We start from the raw sequence: 19,732 nt of genomic DNA, 5'->3' as shown, positions 1-19,732 counted from the left end.
TTGTCAAATTTTGGTACTGTTATGATATTTTTATTTTTTATTTTTAAACAAGAAATCCTGAAGAATGGAGGTGCAGGGGGTGATGTATTTTCTCGGGATTGTCACACAAACGTCATGCAATCTAGCTAGCTAGATTCCCTTAGGGCATTAACAGTCAAACATGGGTGACATTATGGGCCCCGTTTCTGACATGAAAGTGACTTGGAAGAGCTAAGAGTCGCAGCAGCTTTTTTTTGTCTGTCCCTTTCCCACTCAAAACTTCAAAGAAAAGTGGAAAGGGACTCCTGGCCTCTCCATCTCCCCTTGTTCAAGACCTGTTTCAGAGTATAGGCTGATTGCTTACCAAGACCTGTTTTTAATTAATTTGCCTTTTGCTTAATCATCAACGTCGGTCGAAAATATATTTACCATAATATGTTCACAGTTTAAGCATCAATGTCAAAGGAAAAAACATCTACTTTGCTAGCTTAGCGTTGTTCTTTCACAAGAAAAGAATGCTAGTCAACTGATCAGAAATCAGAGGCGACTTTAATAGTCTCTAGTTCGTGGGAGTGAAGGACTAATCGGGTCATCCAGGGTCATCCAGAAGATCACAAATTCTTGTATGGGCAATATGAAAATAGTTTTGGTTAGTTGATGAGAGGTTGGTTACCTAAATGAGCTACGTATGGCTTCCCATTTCTTGGTTACTGACAATCTCCTTTCAAGAACGTGCATGGGAGCAGTCTACAAGTTTTTGTGGGAGAGCTATATGTCTTTAGGCTTCAGAGATTGGTACCACTAGAAGAGCTCTCGGTACAATCTTGCCGTTGAATATTGAATAGTAGTTAGCTAATCTACCGGTCTGGACCTACTTTGTACCAACCACATGGTTTGATAAGTGCTCGTTCGGAACTCCCACCGAAAACCCACAAAATACATGGGACCTAAACGTTTTCCGGATCTCTTCAAACTTTTGTGCATTATGAAACACAAGTCTTTAGCCACAATAGCAGCTTGAAAACATTCAAAATCCTAAAGATGGACAACTTTGTTGTTTGGTAGCAAGAGGGCCTTCGATTCTTAAAGCAAATAATACCAAAGACATAAATTTTGTAGAAGATGAAAGTTTCTGAGATGTCTAACTCTGTGCCGCTACTAAAATTTCCAGTTGACACTTTAGTCAATCCTCGTAATAAAAGAAGATTGTACATGCTGCAAGAGTGAACGAAACAAGAATTCTTAGATGCCAAATCTTCTACACCCTATTGTGTGGGGCGGTATGCAACAACCACGCCAAAGGGAATCATTAGCTAAGCAAACTAATTAATTTATAATGTGATGTACTAACTATCTTTTAATGATCTGATACAGTGTTTACTTTTTAGCTATACAAATTGCACGGCAGATTTCTGACAGATAGAGTATAGACCTGGCAACTTAAATAGCATTAGTTGCTGGATAGTACCATATACAGGTAGTATGATTTCTTATACTGAAGTAAATGGTAAAACCACTGTTCCCGCCCTGGTTGAAGATGTTTTGTTGCAATGGAACAGCGTAAATATGAAGTCCTAAAAAACAATAATCTCCAAAAGCAACTTATTTCTTTCCAAGGCTGGAACTTTTTAGAATTACACCAGCTTTATTGTTCAGGAAAATAGCAATGAAGTGTGGGAGCTTGATCAACTGAAAAGAAATTGCATGATTCCTCAGCGCTAAACAAACTCTGCTCTTCTAGTTTCATAAGATGGGGTTGATATACTTGATACCTATTCCCCAAAATAGCTCTCGAATCAGTTAAATTAAAGCAATTCATCAATTCATTTGAAGAGGAAACATTGCTGTGGTCTTTGGTGACTGCACTCGAATTCTTGTGTTCACTGAAATCATGGTTCTGACTGTGCACTGAGGCATTGTTGTCTGACTCTGAAACATGGTACTCTTCTTTTACAGAGTGACTGCTATCAACTATTTCTTCTCTCAACTTTGCTTTCAATTCTTTTACCTAAATTTCAAGTAACAAACAGCAAACTAAGAAATAAATTATCCAAAAAAATAAAAAAATTTCTAATCAACTCAGCCTATTAACAAATGTAGAGGAGATACCTTTTGTGCTAAGGCTTCATTCTTCTGTTCAAGATTACTGTAATCAAGATTTAGAGCTTCATAGTTTGCCTTAAGGGTGCCATAATCTCTTTCCAATTGCTTAGTCTTCCAACGGGCTCGACGGTTTTGGAACCAAATAGCCACTTGTCGTGGTTGCAGGCATAATTCTTCAGCTAATTTCAGCTTTCTCTCTGGCACAAGCTTGTTATCGACCTCAAAATTCTTCTCCAAGGCCTTAACTTGATGCAAGGTTAGCCTTCGTTTCTTCTCACTTCCAAGGTTGGCTTCCTCAATGTAGTCTTCTTCTTCGAGACTGTCCAGCATTGCCTGAAAATCTCTACTGTAACCTTGGTTGGTGTTTTGAGTCCTATCTTCTGGGTTAACGAGGTTATTAAGAGTAGATGTAAGAAAAGAATCAAAAGTTATGCAAAATCAAGATATTGTTTGGTAACCCAGAAAGCAAAAATCATTTTAAAAAAACTCGATCATTTTGAATAAAACAGGTTTATTGACTTAGCGTGGAGTTTTGTTTACCTTTCGAAGAAGTAATAGAGATGAAAGCAGCCAAGGAATCTGAGGAATTGAAGCGCTTCATAGCTGAGAGCAAGAAAGAGACAGAGCGGATGATTAGCTTAAGGAGAAGGGGTGCCCCTCCTCCAGTTTCACTGGGTTTGCCAAATCTCCAAGCTTTTTCAAAAGGATGAAGACGGAAAGGAGAACACTGTAGCCTAACCCAAGAAAATGGAAGCTTTTTTTGATCAAGCAGACAGTACTCGGGAAAGAACAACAGTGATAAAAAGCATAGCTCTAGCTAATCATTGTCTAATCGCATTAGAGAAAAGGAGAGATGTAAACTCCAATAGGCAGTGAACCGGCTTCACCCCTCACACTTGTTATATACAGTTTATGCAGCTTTTAACTTTCTGAGCTGTGAATATGGTTTGAAATTGACTCAAAATCATTTTTTAAATTGTTTTCTAATTTTTAATTGTTTTTTTCGGTGTGTGTGTGTTTTGTCACATCCCTTGTATTGCTGAAAATTATAGGATTTAAGTTATTTAATTTGTAGCTACACCAAATTATTGGAGAGGATTATAGTACGACGACTCATAGCAAAAATCAGTTAGCGGTCATTACCTTATTACCTTTGTCCCTTTATTTTTATACCCTGATTAAACACATCAGTAAGCAAAAAAAACTTCAATTTGAATTTGGGTTTTCCATAGATGCTTATGGCTGAGGTATCTGGACTTAGTTATTCTGTTTTCTCCTATAAAACAACTCTTTAATACTTAACTTAATAAAACGAAGACAAGAAAGGTAAACTAAAAAGGGATAAAAGTAGGAGAGTAAATTTAGAAGTCCTAGGGTATTTATGCACTCTTAATCACTAAGATCACGTGGTTTATCTGAAGAGAAGTGCAGAGAAGCATGGTATTAGTCTTGCATTCTCGTAAGAGAAATCATGATGATGAGAAGTTGTGTTGCCATTGGAGATCAATTTTTTACCAATGAAAAGAACAGTAGATCACATTGCTCATCCAATAAAATGAATTGATTAAATAGGTAATTGAGGGTAATCATACGAATATTCTTCTAATTGAAATGCTAACCAATAATGCAATTTTTATAGGAGATTTCATATGCAAGATCTATAAGTAGATCTTTGAGGAATTTTAAAATGAATAATTAGATAATAATTAGATAATAACATATTGATTGCTCATAGAAAATAGATGTCATAACAACATAAACATAAACATCATTTTACATGCCATTGATTCTTCTAGGATCGATGAGTTTTTGATCTATTAGGATTCGGGTTGTGGCCCAACCAAGACAACAAGCTTGACCAGATAACTTGATGTCCAGTCTAATGGCTAGACCCCAAGCCTACCAAGCTAGACTGGATAGCTTGTTGTTCGGTCTAGGGCTAGCCCAAGCCTACCCTGCTTAATCGAACAACTTGTCATCCAATTGTATTTTTATTTTGATGTATTGTCGTTGTCCTTAAATCTTTTGAATATTTATATGTTCAAAAGACTTACCAAGTGGTCTTGAAACTTTCATATTTTGTTTGCGTGTCTTCTTTGTCCATGCATGCAACTTGCATGTAGAGAATGACTTTCCCGTGACTAATGCCTGCAAGATAAGAAGAGGTGAGGTAACTTTGGTGGAGAAGACCATTTCTATGCGAGGTAGGGAACGACTTTATATTGGTGAAAGTTGTGTCGTGGTAAGTGTCATGCTTTTTAGGTTGTCCCTCATATCTTCGAGGTTAGGTGTTGTTTTGAATCTAAATAGAGAGAACAACAAACATTTTGTACAAATATTTTATAGAAAAATAGAGATGGAGAAACTGTCATGATGAATAATGTTAAAAGGAATTAGTATATAGAGTCATGAACATTTTGTTTAGAGATACATAAATTTTTAATTAATTGAGAAATTGCTATAAAAATGGGTGAAGTATAATGTAATGGAGATTAATCATGAAGTCGAACACCATTTCCTTGAAGCAAAAGTTAAAAATACATTTTAGGTAATAAAGATGTTAGAAAGATTGACATTTTAGATAAATAGTCGAACACCATTTCCTTGAAGCAAAAGTTAAAAATACATTTTAGGTAATAAAGATGTTAGAAAGATTGACATTTTAGATAAATAGTCTTCCTTTTAAATGTTGGGGAGATTTGTAAAGACTTTCTCTTGTTTAAGATCAAAGATGTACTTGATTATACTAGTAGGGCGATTCCTTACTCATGAAGAATCATTTCTTTGAAATCCTTTATAGCTTCTTAAGTAATTTGTAGCATCTTCAAAGCAAGTGAAGTTACATTCTTAGGATATCATATAATTCCCTTTCACTATCGCTACTTCTTATCGGTAGGGAACTTCATGTCTAAGTATTTGGTGCTGTTTACCCTATATATCTAATAGAAAAAAAAGCTTTCCATCTTAATCATGGTGAAGGCCTATTAGAGTGTGTAAGATCGAGGATGATTGCCAATGGTTATTAATAAGTTAATAGCACCCTCTATTGGCACATCATTACCTTTTATCCCTATTATAGGAGCTCTTACCAGAGTTAGTTTAGAGAAGTGTATACCCAGATGTTTTATTGATTCTTTGAAGAGGAGGTTGACAACACTACCATTGATTGTGCATCAAAAGTATCATTAAGTCTCTTATTTTACATATGTATTTATTGTTTTTATTTGGGTTTTTTATAATAATTGATGTGCTTTTTAGTAATGAAGTTTCTTTTAATGTTTTGATAGGTTTTTGGAGCTTAAATGAATTATTTCAGAAAATTCAACGTCGGAATTCGGAACAAAGAATTGAAGAGAAATTTAGTTGAAGATTGAAGAAAATCTTGGTTCAAATAAGTGCTCCAAAATTGCCCCAAAAATCAATTCTATTCCAATTCTAGAAAATAATATCATATGATCTATTTCAAGCCCAAACTTGCCTTATGTTGTGTGCAAACTTCAACCATCAAACACTCAAGGTTTTAATGTCAATCTTAGCCCAAATAATAGATACATTTGTATCCTTATTTGATGCTTAAATTCAGCCCCAAATCAGCCTCAAATCAGCCCAAGCACAATCCATGATCTTACATGTCCACACAACAAATAACATTTGATTTATTTTGGATAATTCATTGATCCAAGAGGGCAAGCACATGGATGGAAATCTGGAGGGGACATTGTCACATTATTTTGGGTCAAAAAGAAGAAAGAGACAGCTCACAAAGGAGGAAGAAAAACGTGCACCAAAGTGTTCTCCAAGCTGGCCTGATTTGATTTTCCAGAACACCTTTCGGTGTTTTGCCCATAACTTTTGACTCAGATGTCTAAATGAGCTGTTCTTTAATGATCTAGAAAGATAACAGAATGGCCTATAAATATGTCTCTAATAGCCATCTTCAAAGGGGGTTTCTAATAGGGTCGAATTGCTGTCCAAAGTTAGAGTTAGATTTGTGTCCGAATATTTACTGAAATTGTGTTGTGTTCTTCTTTATAGATTTCGGTTCTTTAGCTTGTAAAACTTATTATTTCAGTGTGATTCAAGTTATTTCATGTTTATTGAAGTGTCCTCATATATAATCATGGTTGACTAATCTCCTTCTTGGATCCAAATCAAGGATGATGGTGATTGAGGTGAGTTCTTTAAGATATGATTGAATCTTAATGTTTATCTTCTTATTTTCTTCATGAATGTTTTATTATTGCAAAGAAATTTTAGAAATCATTTAGGTAATGTTATAATCTTGAATTTTTATGCACAAACCTTAGTTTTGGTATAGAGATTGCTTGATTCAATGTCTTACTTAATATGAAAGTACTTCTTCATTCTTAAGCAATAATCAATCTTCATCTTTTTAAACTTCATTGTAATATCTTCCGATCTAATATCACCATCGTTGATATTAGGTTGAGTTATCTAATATATGTTGAAGGAATCACCAATACATCACCATTAAAATTGATTTGGACCAAGACTTACTTTTTCTTGTCATTTAAAATCTATTTACACTTTTTCATCTTTGAAAACAAATCCATCAATCATTTTCAACCAAGTTATTGTTAATTTAATTTCTCTTGAGTTTTTTTGTTACCTAGCTTAATTTCCAGATCTAGCTCTTTGTGGATATGACCTCGATCTTACCGAGTTAATTGCTACATCGCACACTCGTGCACTTGCGAGTTAAAACAAGCCGAACATAAAAAGCGGTCAAGCAATTTTGGCGCCGTTGCCGGGGAGCTAGCAAGCAAAGGTAACAAATTTATATTTGATTATTGGAAAACAAAAAAAAATACATATAAATAAAAAATCAAATGGCTGGTTTTACCGCCTAAAAAAAAAAAAATGACCTCAACTTTTTGGATATTGGACTGTGGACTGGATTATTAATTATTGGATTTTGGTTGGTTCAACATTTTTCTTTTATTGTCTATTCTAATTAGTTTCTAATATTTATTGTTTATATTATAAGGCTGGTTTTACCGCCTCTTGTTTATTCTATTTTATTTTGTTGTTATTATTTTTCTTATATTTACTGTTTGAAGTGCTTGGCCGGTATTACCGCCTTTTGTTTATTTTATTTTCTTTTGTTGTTTTGTTGTGATTATTTTTCTTGTATTTATTGTTTGAAGTGCTTGGCCGGTATTACCGTTTTTTGTTTCATGCTTGTTATAATTATCTTTTAATGATTATTGTTGTTAATATTGCTTATTAGTTGGAGAGTGAATTTCTTAATTTGCTGTATTTTTATTTTTGAGCTATTACTTTATCTTTTACGTTTCATTTACTTTTATTTGCAATTTTTTTTCTTTCTTTCCTTTCCTTTCCTTTCATATTCATATAATTGTTATATTATTTTTCATCATGGCTAATGTTGAAGATGTAGAGGGTGAAGGGAGTGTTCAAGGTAATGGACCTCCACAATTCAATGATCAACCTAATTTTCGAACTCTTAGGGAGTATCTTCACCCGGCTAGACAAAGTACACCTTCGTGTATTATCTTGCCTCTTAACCAACAAGCTTTCAATTTGAAACCGGGCATGATTCAACTTCTTCCCACATTTCACGGTATGGATTCTGAAAATCCATACATACATATTAAGGACTTTGAAGAGGTATGTAATACTTTTATTGATAGAACATGCATCGAGGAAACCATTCGGCTTAAATTGTTCTCATTCTCTCTAAAGGATAAAGCCAAGCTTTGGCTAAACTCCTTGCGTCCTAGGTCTATAGGTACATGGAGAGAAATGCAAGCTGAATTTTTGAAAAAATACTTCCCCACTCATAGGACAGCAGCCTTACAACGTCAAATGATGAATTTTTCTTGTAGTCCAAATGAGTCATTTCACCAAGCTTGGGAAAGGTTCAAAGACTTGTTAAATGCATGCCCCCACCATGGTTTTGAGATGTGGAGGTTAGTGAGTTTCTTCTACGACTCTCTTACCGCAGATTTTAAAAAGCTAGTGTCAACCATGTGTAATGGTGAGTTTTATGACAAAGAACCAAGTGAAGCCTTTGATTTCTTTGATCAATTGGCTGAAAACACAAAGCAATGGGAGACTTCTCTCCCACTTCATGTTGAGTCTAGAAACACCATTTCTCATTCAAGTGGGAAGTTCTAATTGAAAGAGACTGATGACCTCAATGCTAGATTAGCCTCATTGGCTAGGAAAGTAGAGTCTCTTGAGATTAAAAAAGTGCATGTCATGAGTGAACAACAAGAGGAAAGTTGTGTTGTTTGTGAGAGTAAAGGACATAGGACAACTGAGTGTCCTACCATTCCAGCCTTCAAGGAAGTGCTATATGGCCAAACTTCTGATTCAAGTAATATTAGAAAGCCATTTTCAAACCAAGTAGGCAATCCCTACTCTGAGACCTACAATCCTGGATGGAGGAACCACCCAAATTTTAGATGGAGAAATGAGGGCTCTTCAGTACCTCAAACATTTCAACCTCCACCCTAACCATTTCATGCTCCCACACATAACACATACCAACCACCTCATAAGAGATCCCTAGATGATACTTTTCAACAATTCATGCAAACACAAGGAGGAATCAACAACCAAGCTTACAAATTTCAAGACCAGACCAATAGGACCTTAGATGACATTCGAAGTCAACTAACCAAGTTGACTCAATCACTAAGCATTCAAGAGAAGGGAAAGATTCCAGCTCAACCAATGCCAAATCCTAGAGGTCAGGTACACATGAGTGAATCCTCATCTAGTGAACCTTCAAACCATGAACAAGTCCAAGCCATCACTACCCTTAGAAGTGGAAAGATTGTTGACAAAGCTATAGGTTTTGAGATTCCTAGAGGTATTGTGGAGGAGAAATCTAAGGAAAGTGAAGAGGAAATCAAAACACAAGTGACAAATAAGAGCTTGAGTGACAAAGAAGGTGAGATAAATGAGAAAGAGATGAGTGAGAAAGGAGATGATTCAAGAAAAATTGGAGTCAAAGTGAGTGATTTAGAATTTGTTCCTAGAGCATCATTTCCACAAAGGTTAGGGAAACCTAAACATGATCTTATGAACTCAGAAATCTATGAATTGTTCAAACAAGTGAAAGTCAACATTCCACTCCTTGATGCAATTAAACAAGTCCCATCTTATGCAAAGTTCCTTAAGGACTTATGCACAGTCAAAAGGAGATTGAATGTGAAAGAAAGAGCCTTTCTAACTGAACATGCTAGTGCCATCATCCAGTTTAAGACCCCTCCCAAATACAAAGATCCTGGTTGTCCTACCATTTCATGCATTATTGGAAATCATAAGATAGACCAAGCTTTGTTGGATTTAGGAGCAAGTGTGAATTTGATACCCTACACTGTTTACGAACAGTTAGGTTTAGGAGAAATCAAGCCTACTCGAATCACCCTTCAATTAGCTGATAGGTCAATCAAGATTCCCAGGGGTATTGTTGAGGATGTGTTGGTCCAAGTAGATAAATTCTACTTTCCTGTTGATTTTGTAGTGCTAGACACCGCATCAATTCAAGGTTCTAATGCTCCCATCCCAGTCATCTTAGGTAGACCTTTCCTAGCTACATCCAATGCTTTAATCAACTGTAGGAATGGGGTGATGAAATTGTCTTTTGGGAATATGATTGTGGAGATGAACATATTCAATGTCTCCAAACAAATTGGTGAACATGAGGACATTAGAGAGGTGGATTTGATCCAAACAGTTTGTCAAGAACACTTTGAGAGAGAGTGGATCAAGGATCCATTGGAGAGAACTTTAATTAATGATGAAAGATTTTGTTCTTTGGAATGTGTTGATGAGGAAGTAAGAGAACTCGAGACTTATCTAGATCCAATGCCTATTATGTCAATAGGTCAATGGACCCCATCGTTTGAGCCTTTGATTTCACCCCAAGTGAAAGCTGAGGCATCTCTTGTCCAACCTTATAAACCAGAAAGGAAGCCTTTACCAAGTGATCTTAAGTATGCTTTTCTAGGGGAAGATGAATCATATCCTATTGTGATTTCATCAAAACTTAGCATAGAGCAGGAACAAGAACTTTTGAGAGTGGTGAGAAAACACAAGAAAGCAATTGGGTGGACTATTACTGACTTGAAAGGAATTAGCCCTCTTTTATGTACACATAGAATCTATCTTGAAGAAGAGGCTAAATCTGTGAGGCAAATGCAAAGACGATTGAACCCAAACATGAAGGAAGTTGTGAGAGGTGAAGTGCTTAAGTTACTTGATGCAGGTATCATTTACCCCATTGCAAACTCAAAATGGGTTAGTCCAACCCAAGTTGTCCCTAAAAAATCTGGAGTCACGGTAGTGAAGAATGAAAATAATGAGCTAGTACCAACTAGAATCCAAACTGGATGGCGTATGTGCATTGATTATCGTAAGTTGAACATGGTGACTAGGAAGGACCATTTTCCACTTCCATTTTTAGACCAAGTGCTTGAAAGAGTAGCTGGAAGAGCTTTCTATTGTTTTCTTGATGGATACTCAGGTTACAACCAAATTGAGATTTCCTTAGAAGACCAAGAAAAAACCACTTTCACTTGTCCTTTTGGTACCTATGCTTATAGAAGAATGCCTTTTGGCTTGTGTAATGCACCAGCCACTTTTCAAAGATGTATGATGAGTATCTTTAGTGACATGGTGGAAATTTTTTGGAAGTTTTCATGGATGATTTTTCAGTTTATGGGGATTCTTATGAGTTGTGTCTAATGCATTTGGAAAAAGTTCTTGAAAGGTGTGAGGAGAGCAATCTTGTACTCAATTGGGAGAAGTGTCATTTTATGGTGACACATGGCATTGTTTTAGGTCACATTGTCTCTTCAAAAGGGATAGAGGTAGATAAGTCAAAGGTTGAAGTCATTCAAAAATTACCTACCCCTCGGACTGTGAAAGATGTGAGATCCTTTTTAGGACACGCTGGTTTTTACCAAAGATTCATTCATTCTTTTAGTACCATTGCCAAACCATTGTGTAACTTGTTGTCACAAGATGTTCAATTTGATTGGACATCAAAATGTCAAGAAGCTTTTGAAAAGCTTAAAGGGTTGTTGACCACTGCACCAATCATGCAAGCTCCTGATTGGTCTTTACCATTTGAACTGATGTGTGATGCTAGTGATTTTGCGGTAGGGGCTGTTTTAGGGCAAAGAAAAGATAAGAAACCTCATGTCATTTATTATGCTAGCAAGACTTTGAATGATGCTCAATTGAATTACACTACAACTGAAAAAGAACTCTTAGCTGTGGTCTTTGCATTAGACAAGTTTAGGTCTTATTTGGTTGGATCTCTTGTTATTGTTTTCACTGATCATGCAGCATTGAAATACTTGCTCACAAAACAAGATGCCAAGCCACGTTTGATTCGATGGATCCTCCTACTCCAAGAGTTTAACCTTGAAATTCTAGATAAAAAGGGAGTAGAGAATGTAGTGGCTGATCATTTGTCTCGTCTTTCAAGCTATGAGACCATAATTGATGAATCTCCAATAAATGAATTCTTTGCTGATGAAAATTTATTTTGTGCAGGTACTGTTTCCTACATTGGCTCTCCATGGTATGCCGACATAGCAAATTACCTAACCACAAGTCAGATTCCTTCTCATTGGTCTAAACTTGACAAACAAAAATTCTTGCGCAACGTGCGTACCTTTTTTTGGGATGACCCCTACCTATTTAAATACTGCCCTGACCAAATTGTTAGGCGGTGCATCCCTGATCATGAAATTCCAAGTGTAATTAATTTTTGTCATGCATTAGCCTGTGGTGGGCATTTCTCTTCCAAGAAAACCACTGCCAAGATCTTGCAGTGTGGTTTTTATTGGCCCACCATAGTTCAAAGATGTCCATGCCTTCTGTGTTGCATGTGACCGATGCCAACGACTAGGTAACCTCACTAGGCGTAACATGATGCCCCTAAACCCCATTTTTGTTTTGGAAATATTTGATTGTTGGGGGATTGATTTCATGGGACCTTTTCCAAGTTCATTTGGTTACCAATTCATCCTTGTAGCTGTTGATTATGTGTCTAAATGGGTGGAGGCCATTGCATCTCGAACCAATGACCATCGAGTTGTGGTCAAATTCTTGAAAGAAAATATTTTCTCTCGTTTTGGCATGCCCCAGGCTATGATTAGTGATGGGGGAAAACATTTTTGTAACAAGCCCGTTGGAATTTTGATGAAAAAATATGGTATAATTCACAAGGTCAGTACCCCCTATCACCCACAGACTAGTGGCCAAGCTGAGTTGGCAAATAGGGAGATCAAGAACATTTTAGAGAAAACAGTCAATCCAAACCGTAAAGATTGGTCCCTAAGACTAGTTGATGCTTTGTGGGCATATCGCACTGCTTACAAGACCTCTCTAGGAATGTCTCCTTATAGGCTAGTTTATGGAAAGCCTTGTCATCTCCCTGTTGAGATTGAGCACCGTGCATATTGGGCCATCCGGCAATTCAATGATAATGAAAACGAGGTTGGCAAAAATAGAAAGCTTCAATTGGATGAATTAGAGGAGCTGAGAAATGATGCATTTGAAAATGCAAAAATTTCAAAACATAAGATGAAAACTTTGCATGATAAACATATTTTTAGAAAATCCTTTCATGTTGGTCAAAAGGTTCTCTTGTATAATTCACGATTACATCTCTTTCCTGGGAAGTTGAGGACAAAATGGATTGGTCCATTTGTGATTAAATCCATCTCTGAGCATGGTGCATTTGAGGTAGAAAATCCTAAGAATGGAAATGTTTTCAAAGTAAATGGTCATCGATTGAAACCTTATCTTGAAAACGTTGTGGCTGAAGTTGAGACATTGGATCTTGAAGATCCAATACCATTGTAGTATCAGAAGTAATGAGTTTTTATTTTTATTTCATTTTTATTTATTTATTTATTTTTCGTTCTTCCATCTCTTATATTTTCTTGTTCATGCATTAGGGACAATGCATTACCTTAAGTTGGGGGGTGTGAGGTTCTTTATTTTCAAAAAAAAAAAAAAAACATCAATGTTTTCTTTTAGTTGTGATATGCAGGTAAAAAAACAAAATTCAAGCAAGAAGTCAGCTCATGTCCAATTCAATCAGACATTCATCTTTAAGAACAAAAGGGGAGTAACAGTTTTCTAATCTTTATACCTTTCTTTTTTTTCATTGATGATAATGTAAAACTTAATTTTAGATATTTGATTATGTTGAATGCGTGAGATGACCATGCTTGTTAGAAAAAAAAATTTGCATTCGTACGTGAATGAGTCTTGTTTAGGATCAACATTACATTTTTGGATTCCTTATTGTGTTGAACATTGCATGCTTTAATTTGGGATGGATAACATCTTATAAAGCAAGATATAGCATACTTTTTTTTTAAGATTATTGAAGTACATCTTTCCTTGTAAAAGTTGTGTGAGTTGTGTGATTATGCATGAAAGATGAATGTGATGCTTTACTTGTGATTATCCCTTTTGATCTAGTCCTAAACAAGGTTTAAGTGAATAGAGTAATCATTATTATACAAATGTGTACAAAGTTCAATCTACTCCAATGTTTTGAGTTGCTCAGTAACTAGGGGTATTCATCACAAATGTTTATCTTTACGTCAAACGGCAGCTTGAAATATGAGTATGCAAAGCACTTTAAGTTTGTGACTTTGTGAGTAACCGGGTGCATTCATCACAAATGTTTGTATTCGCGTCAAAAGGGAAGTGACCACTTAAAGAAAAAGAATAAATAATATCTTCAAAAAAAAAAAAGGAAGAAAGAAGAAAAAAAATATACAAATATTTCTCTAGTTTGCTACCTTGTTTGTAGTAGTGAGAAGGGGAGATTACAAGTTGAGTTTTCACGTGAATCAATTATGTTGGTTGCATGATAAATACGATTGAATTTGGAATTTTGTATGGATGTTTGATTTAGAGAATGTGAGTATGCTTATTTTTCTTTATTTGCTATTGTGTACACTAAATTAAAGATACCAATGTTTGCATGATAGGTCCTTTAAGTGTGATGAGTCGAGCCTAATTATGTTGTTATTATTCTTTTTATTTCAAAGGTTTTATGTTTTGTTTTGCTTGAGGACTAGCAAAATCTAAGTTGGGGGGTGTGATTGTGCATCAAAAGTATCATTAAGTCTCTTATTTTACATATGTATTTATTGTTTTTATTTGGGTTTTTTATAATAATTGATGTGCTTTTTAGTAATGAAGTTTCTTTTAATGTTTTGATAGGTTTTTGGAGCTTAAATGAATTATTTCAGAAAATTCAACGTCGGAATTCGGAACAAAGAATTGAAGAGAAATTTAGTTGAAGATTGAAGAAAATCTTGGTTCAAATAAGTGCTCCAAAATTGCCCCAAAAATCAATTCTATTCCAATTCTAGAAAATAATATCATATGATCTATTTCAAGCCCAAACTTGCCTTATGTTGTGTGCAAACTTCAACCATCAAACACTCAAGGTTTTAATGTCAATCTTAGCCCAAATAATAGATACATTTGTATCCTTATTTGATGCTTAAATTCAGCCCCAAATCAGCCCCAAATCAGCCTCAAATCAGCCCAAGCACAATCCATGATCTTACATGTCCACACAACAAATAACATTTGATTTATTTTGGATAATTCATTGATCCAAGAGGGCAAGCACATGGATGGAAAGCTGGAGGGGACATTGTCACATTATTTTGGGTCAAAAAGAAGAAAGAGACAGCTCACAAAGGAGGAAGAAAAACGTGCACCAAAGTGTTCTCCAAGCTGGCCTGATTTGATTTTCCAGAACACCTTTCGGTGTTTTGCCCATAACTTTTGACTCAAATGTCTAAATGAGCTGTTCTTTAATGATCTAGAAAGATAACGGAATGGCCTATAAATATGTCTCTAATAGTCATCTTCAAAGGAGGCTTCTAAGAGGGTCGAATTGCTGTCCAAAGTTAGAGTCAGATTTGTGTCCGAATATTTACTGAAATTGTGTTGTATTCTTCTTTATAGATTTCGGTTATTTAGCTTGTAAAACTTATTATTTCAGTGTGATTCAAGTTATTTCATGTTTATTGAAGTGTCCTCATATATAATCATGGTTGGCTAATCTCCTTCTTGGATCCAAATCAAGGATGATGGTGATTGAGGTGAGTTCTTTAAGATATGATTGAATCTTAATGTTTATCTTCTTATTTTCTTCATGAATGTTTTATTATTGCAAAGAAATTTTAGAAATCATTTAGGTAATGTTATAATCTTGAATTTTTATGCACAAACCTTAGTTTTGGTATAGAGATTGCTTGATTCAATGTCTTACTTAATATGAAAGTACTTCTTCATTCTTAAGCAATAATCAATCTTCATCTTTTTAAACTTCATTGTAATATCTTCCGATCTAATATCACCATCGTTGATATTAGGTTGAGTTATCTAATATATGTTGAAGGAATCACCAATACATCACCATTAAAATTGATTTGGACCAAGACTTACTTTTTCTTGTCATTTAAAATCTATTTACACTTTTTCATCTTTGAAAACAAATCCATCAATCATTTTCAACCAAGTTATTGTTAATTTAATTTCTCTTGAGTTTTTTTGTTACCTAGCTTAATTTCCAGATCTAGCTCTTTGTGGATATGACCTCGATCTTACCGAGTTAATTGCTACATCGCACACTCGTGCACTTGCGAGTTAAAACAAGCCGAACATAAAAAGCGGTCAAGCAACCATCATTTACAAACACCTAATATACTTTGTAGTTGGAGATGATGGCAAAGATAGAATTTAAGAATTCATTCTCTTTTACTGATTGTATTTCTTCTCAATATCTTTATACATGCACGCACCATGTATATATACAGTCTGTTACAAATGCAGACTGTCATGACAGCTGGCATAACTAACATTCTGTCATGACAGTTAATATAACTGCAGCTAAAGCAGTTAGAGTTAGTTACAAGGAGAAGAAGAGGTAATTAACAGAAATCCTGACTAACAGAAATCCTGATCTTGACGTAATCTCAACTAACTGTCACGTAACCAATTCTTCTTCTACCTTTGGTTTATCATCCCCCCGCAAGTGAAAGGGTTTGGTAACAAGGCACAACTATGTTTTGAGAAACAAGAACCTTGATCTTGTGAGATGTTTAGTAAAAAGATCTACTGGCTGTTCTTCAGTGGGAACAAAGTGTAACTGTGAGATGTTTAGTCAAAAGATCTACTGGCTGTTCTTCAGTGGGAACAAAGTGTAACTGTGAGATGTTTAGTCAAAAGATCTACTGGCTGTTCTTCAGTGGGAACAAAGTGTAACTGTATTTTCCCTCTGAGAACTTGGTCACAGATGAAGTGTAGATCAATTTCTATATGTTTTGTTCGGGCATGAAATACAAAATTCTTGGCCATATGATAGGCACTGATATTGTCATACCAGAGTATAGGAACAATAAGGGTAGGAACACATAGTTCTCGCAGCAAGGCTTGGATCCAGATAATTTCTGTCGTAGCCAGGACAAGACCTCTATGCTCCAATTCTGCACTATTGCGAGATACTAATTTTTGTTTGGTAGAGGACCAAGAAATTAGATTACCCCCTAGATAAATGAGATAGCCACTTGCACTTCGTCGATTTTTAGGTTGAGCACCCTAATCAACATCTGTGAAACCTTCTATTGTCAATTGATTTGATGAATTTAAAAGTAAGCCATCATGTATAGTCCCTCGTAGGTATCGAAGGATTCTTTTGACAGAGAGACAATGGGCTGAAGTTGGTTCACTACAAGATTTAACAGTTTTACCGACGGAATTTTTCCGTCGGTGTAAGACACATATTCCGTCGGTAATTAATTTACTGACGGACTCACCGACGGAAATGCTCCGTTGGTGAATCTTTCGTCGGTAATTTTTTTTCCGTCGGTAAATCTGTTGGTAATAAAAAAATAAATTTATCCGCTTCATTTCGTCAGTATATCCCTTGGTAATAATATTTTTTTATTACCGATGAAATTACCGATGGAATTTTCGTCGGTAATTCCGTCGGTAATTATTTAAAAACATTTAAAAAAAAATTCATTTATAAAATAATTAAATTAGCATAAATTAACAATGTATAATATATACTCAAAATGCTTGGAAAAAAGAATAAGAAAATCAACTCAAACAAATTTGCAACAAATAAATAAAACGAAAAAATAAATTCAACTAAAAAAATTCATATGAAAAAAATAAAGTTGCAATTGCTAAAAATTTAAAAATCCTATAAATAAATGAACTAAAAATTGATCTCATATGAAAAAAAAATCTCACAACAACATTTATACAATTATTAAGAACAAAAACAATTAAAAATTAAATAAAAAACAAATATAGTGAAAAAAGTCATGAAAAAAGAAGAAAAAAGAAAAATCTTACCTTAATGTAGTTGCAAGTGAAGCTAAGAAGAGAAAAAAAATTCCGTTAAGCATATTAATTAAAAAAAAACTAAGAGGATAAAAGAAGGAAGAAAAAGAAGACATACCTATGCATGGAGGAAAAGAGAAGGAGATGAGGAGAGAAAAGAAGAGAAAGAAATATATATTGATGTTTTTTACATATAGTGAAGAAGAACAAGAAAGAAGAACAAGAAGAAGTAGAAGAACAAGAAGAAGAAGAATAATAATGAGAAGAAATGAGTCTGTCTCTTGTGAAATAAGGGGATTCAGGCTTTTTATTGGGGCGCGTTACCGACGGATTTACCGACGGATAATTGAATATTAATATTTTTTAATTATTCCGTCGGTAATTTCATTTGTAATTGACATGATGAACAATGTTCACAGTTTACCGATGGAATTTCCAACGGGATTTTCCGTCGGTAATTTCGTTGGTAAAAATGACACGTCATCTTTTTTTTGCTTTGTTTTAAATTTTTTTCCCACGGTAATTTCGTCGGTATATACCGAGGGAATATTTCTGTCGGTAAAATCCCTCAGAAATTTACCGACAAAAATATTCCCTCGGTATTTCCGTTTGTATTTATCAATTTTCTGGTAGTGGTTGTTGCATAAACTGACATGCTTTATTAACAGCGAAAGCTATGTCAGGCCTTGTAATTGTAAGATATTGAAGTGCTCCCACTATACTGCGATAATGAGAAGCATCTTCCATATGCTCACCATCAAATTTAGATAAATTATGTCCAACAGCCCCAGGAGTTTTGACTGGTTTTGTATCAAACATTGTTGTTCTGTGCAGTAAATCGAAGACATATTTGGTTTGGTTGAGATGTATAGAATCCTCATGGTAAGAGACTTCAATATCTAGGAAATAGGTCAGCCTATCTAAATCTCGCAATACAAACACAAAATTCAGTTTAGCAACAAGTGAAGCAACCTGTGTAGGTGAGTTGTCTATGATGAGGATATCATCTATATACATGAGAGCAATCAAAGTTGTAGATTCACCAAAGCATAGAAACATAGCTGTCAGTCCTGGACTTGCTGAACCCCTACTGTAAAAGGGCAAAATTGAGCCTTTGAAACCAAGCTCGTGGAGTAAATCGGAGACATATTTGGTTTGGATGAGATGTATAGAATCCTCATGGTAAGAGACTTTAATACCTAGGAAATAGGTCAGCCTCCCCAAATCTCGCAATGCAAACACAGAATTCAGTTTAGCAATGAATGAAGCAACCTGTGTAGGTGTGCTGCCTGTGATGAGAATATCATCTATATAGATGAGAACAATCAAAGTTGTAGATTCACCAAAGCATATAAACATAGAGTTGTCAGTCCTGGAGTTGCTGAACCCCCACTAGTTGATGAACCCCCACTGTAAAAGGGCAAAACTGAGCCTTTGAAACCAAGCTCGTGGAGCTTGTTTCAAACCATATAAAGCTTGTTTCAATCAACAAACTTTGGTAGGAAATTTGGTGTCCACGTACCCAGGAGGTTGGGACATGTAGACTTGTTCCTCGAGCTCACCATTTAGCAAAACATTGTGTACATCAAGTCGTCGTACTTCCCAATTAAAACTAAGAGCAATGGTTAGTATAATGCGGATAGTTGTAGCTTTGACTACTAGGCTAAATGTCTCGAAATAATCAAGGCCAAGTGTTTGATGATATCCTTTTACCACAAGTCTAGCTTTATACTTGTCAATACTCCCATTTGGCTTGTGCTTCAATTTGTATACCCACTTGCAGCCTATGATATTTACATTAGAAGGCTTGGCAATAAGATCTCAGGTGTGGTTTCGATGAAGAGCTGCAATATCTTGATCCATTGTTTGAGTCCAATATGGATCTTTTAGAGCTTGACTGAATGTATATGGTTCTGATACCTTCGCAGTAGTTAGATCAAGAATGATCTTCTTTTTAGTTATACCACTCATCAACCTTGTTGTCATCCGTGAAACTGGACTTGACTCAAGAGTCTAATCATTATGAATAGACTCAGGAGAAGAATGAGAGATTGGGGAGGTTGCAGATTCACTCAAAGAAAGAGAATTTGCATTTGTGGGAATGACATCAGTGGACATTGAGGTATGTTTATCAATAGGGCAGTAAGGCAAACAACTAGATGAGGATAGTATTGCAGGAGGAAAACTTGCTAAGGAAGCATCATCAGTCCGAGGTAGATGAAGGTTTTTGTTGAAAGGGAATTGTGTT

General features: G+C 35.3%; 1 protein-coding gene across 2 annotated transcripts; it reads right to left on the bottom strand.

Annotated features, from left to right (window-relative positions):
- Positions 1–1,406: 1,406 nt before the first annotated feature.
- Positions 1,407–2,983, bottom strand: LOC7486577 (homeobox-leucine zipper protein ATHB-6). Of its 2 annotated transcripts, none has more exons than XM_024600853.2 (3): positions 2,623–2,983; positions 2,089–2,459; positions 1,407–1,987 (listed from the first exon to the last, which is right to left on the bottom strand). In XM_024600853.2, exons 1-3 carry the CDS (start codon positions 2,681–2,683, stop codon positions 1,625–1,627), a joined length of 795 nt encoding a protein of 264 aa, XP_024456621.1. In that variant the 5' UTR covers positions 2,684–2,983; the 3' UTR covers positions 1,407–1,624. The 2 variants fall into 2 exon arrangements, with proteins under 2 accessions (XP_024456621.1, XP_006383504.1); XM_006383442.3 differs by having other exon boundaries at positions 2,089–2,462; positions 2,623–2,982.
- Positions 2,984–19,732: the final 16,749 nt, after the last annotated feature.

The sequence above is a fragment of the Populus trichocarpa genome, chromosome 5 (genome assembly GCF_000002775.5).
Source record: "Populus trichocarpa isolate Nisqually-1 chromosome 5, P.trichocarpa_v4.1, whole genome shotgun sequence".
NCBI classification, from domain to species: domain Eukaryota; kingdom Viridiplantae; phylum Streptophyta; class Magnoliopsida; order Malpighiales; family Salicaceae; genus Populus; species Populus trichocarpa.
The sequence above is the reverse complement of the archived record's forward strand: the minus strand, read 5'-3'. Positions and strand labels throughout refer to the sequence as shown.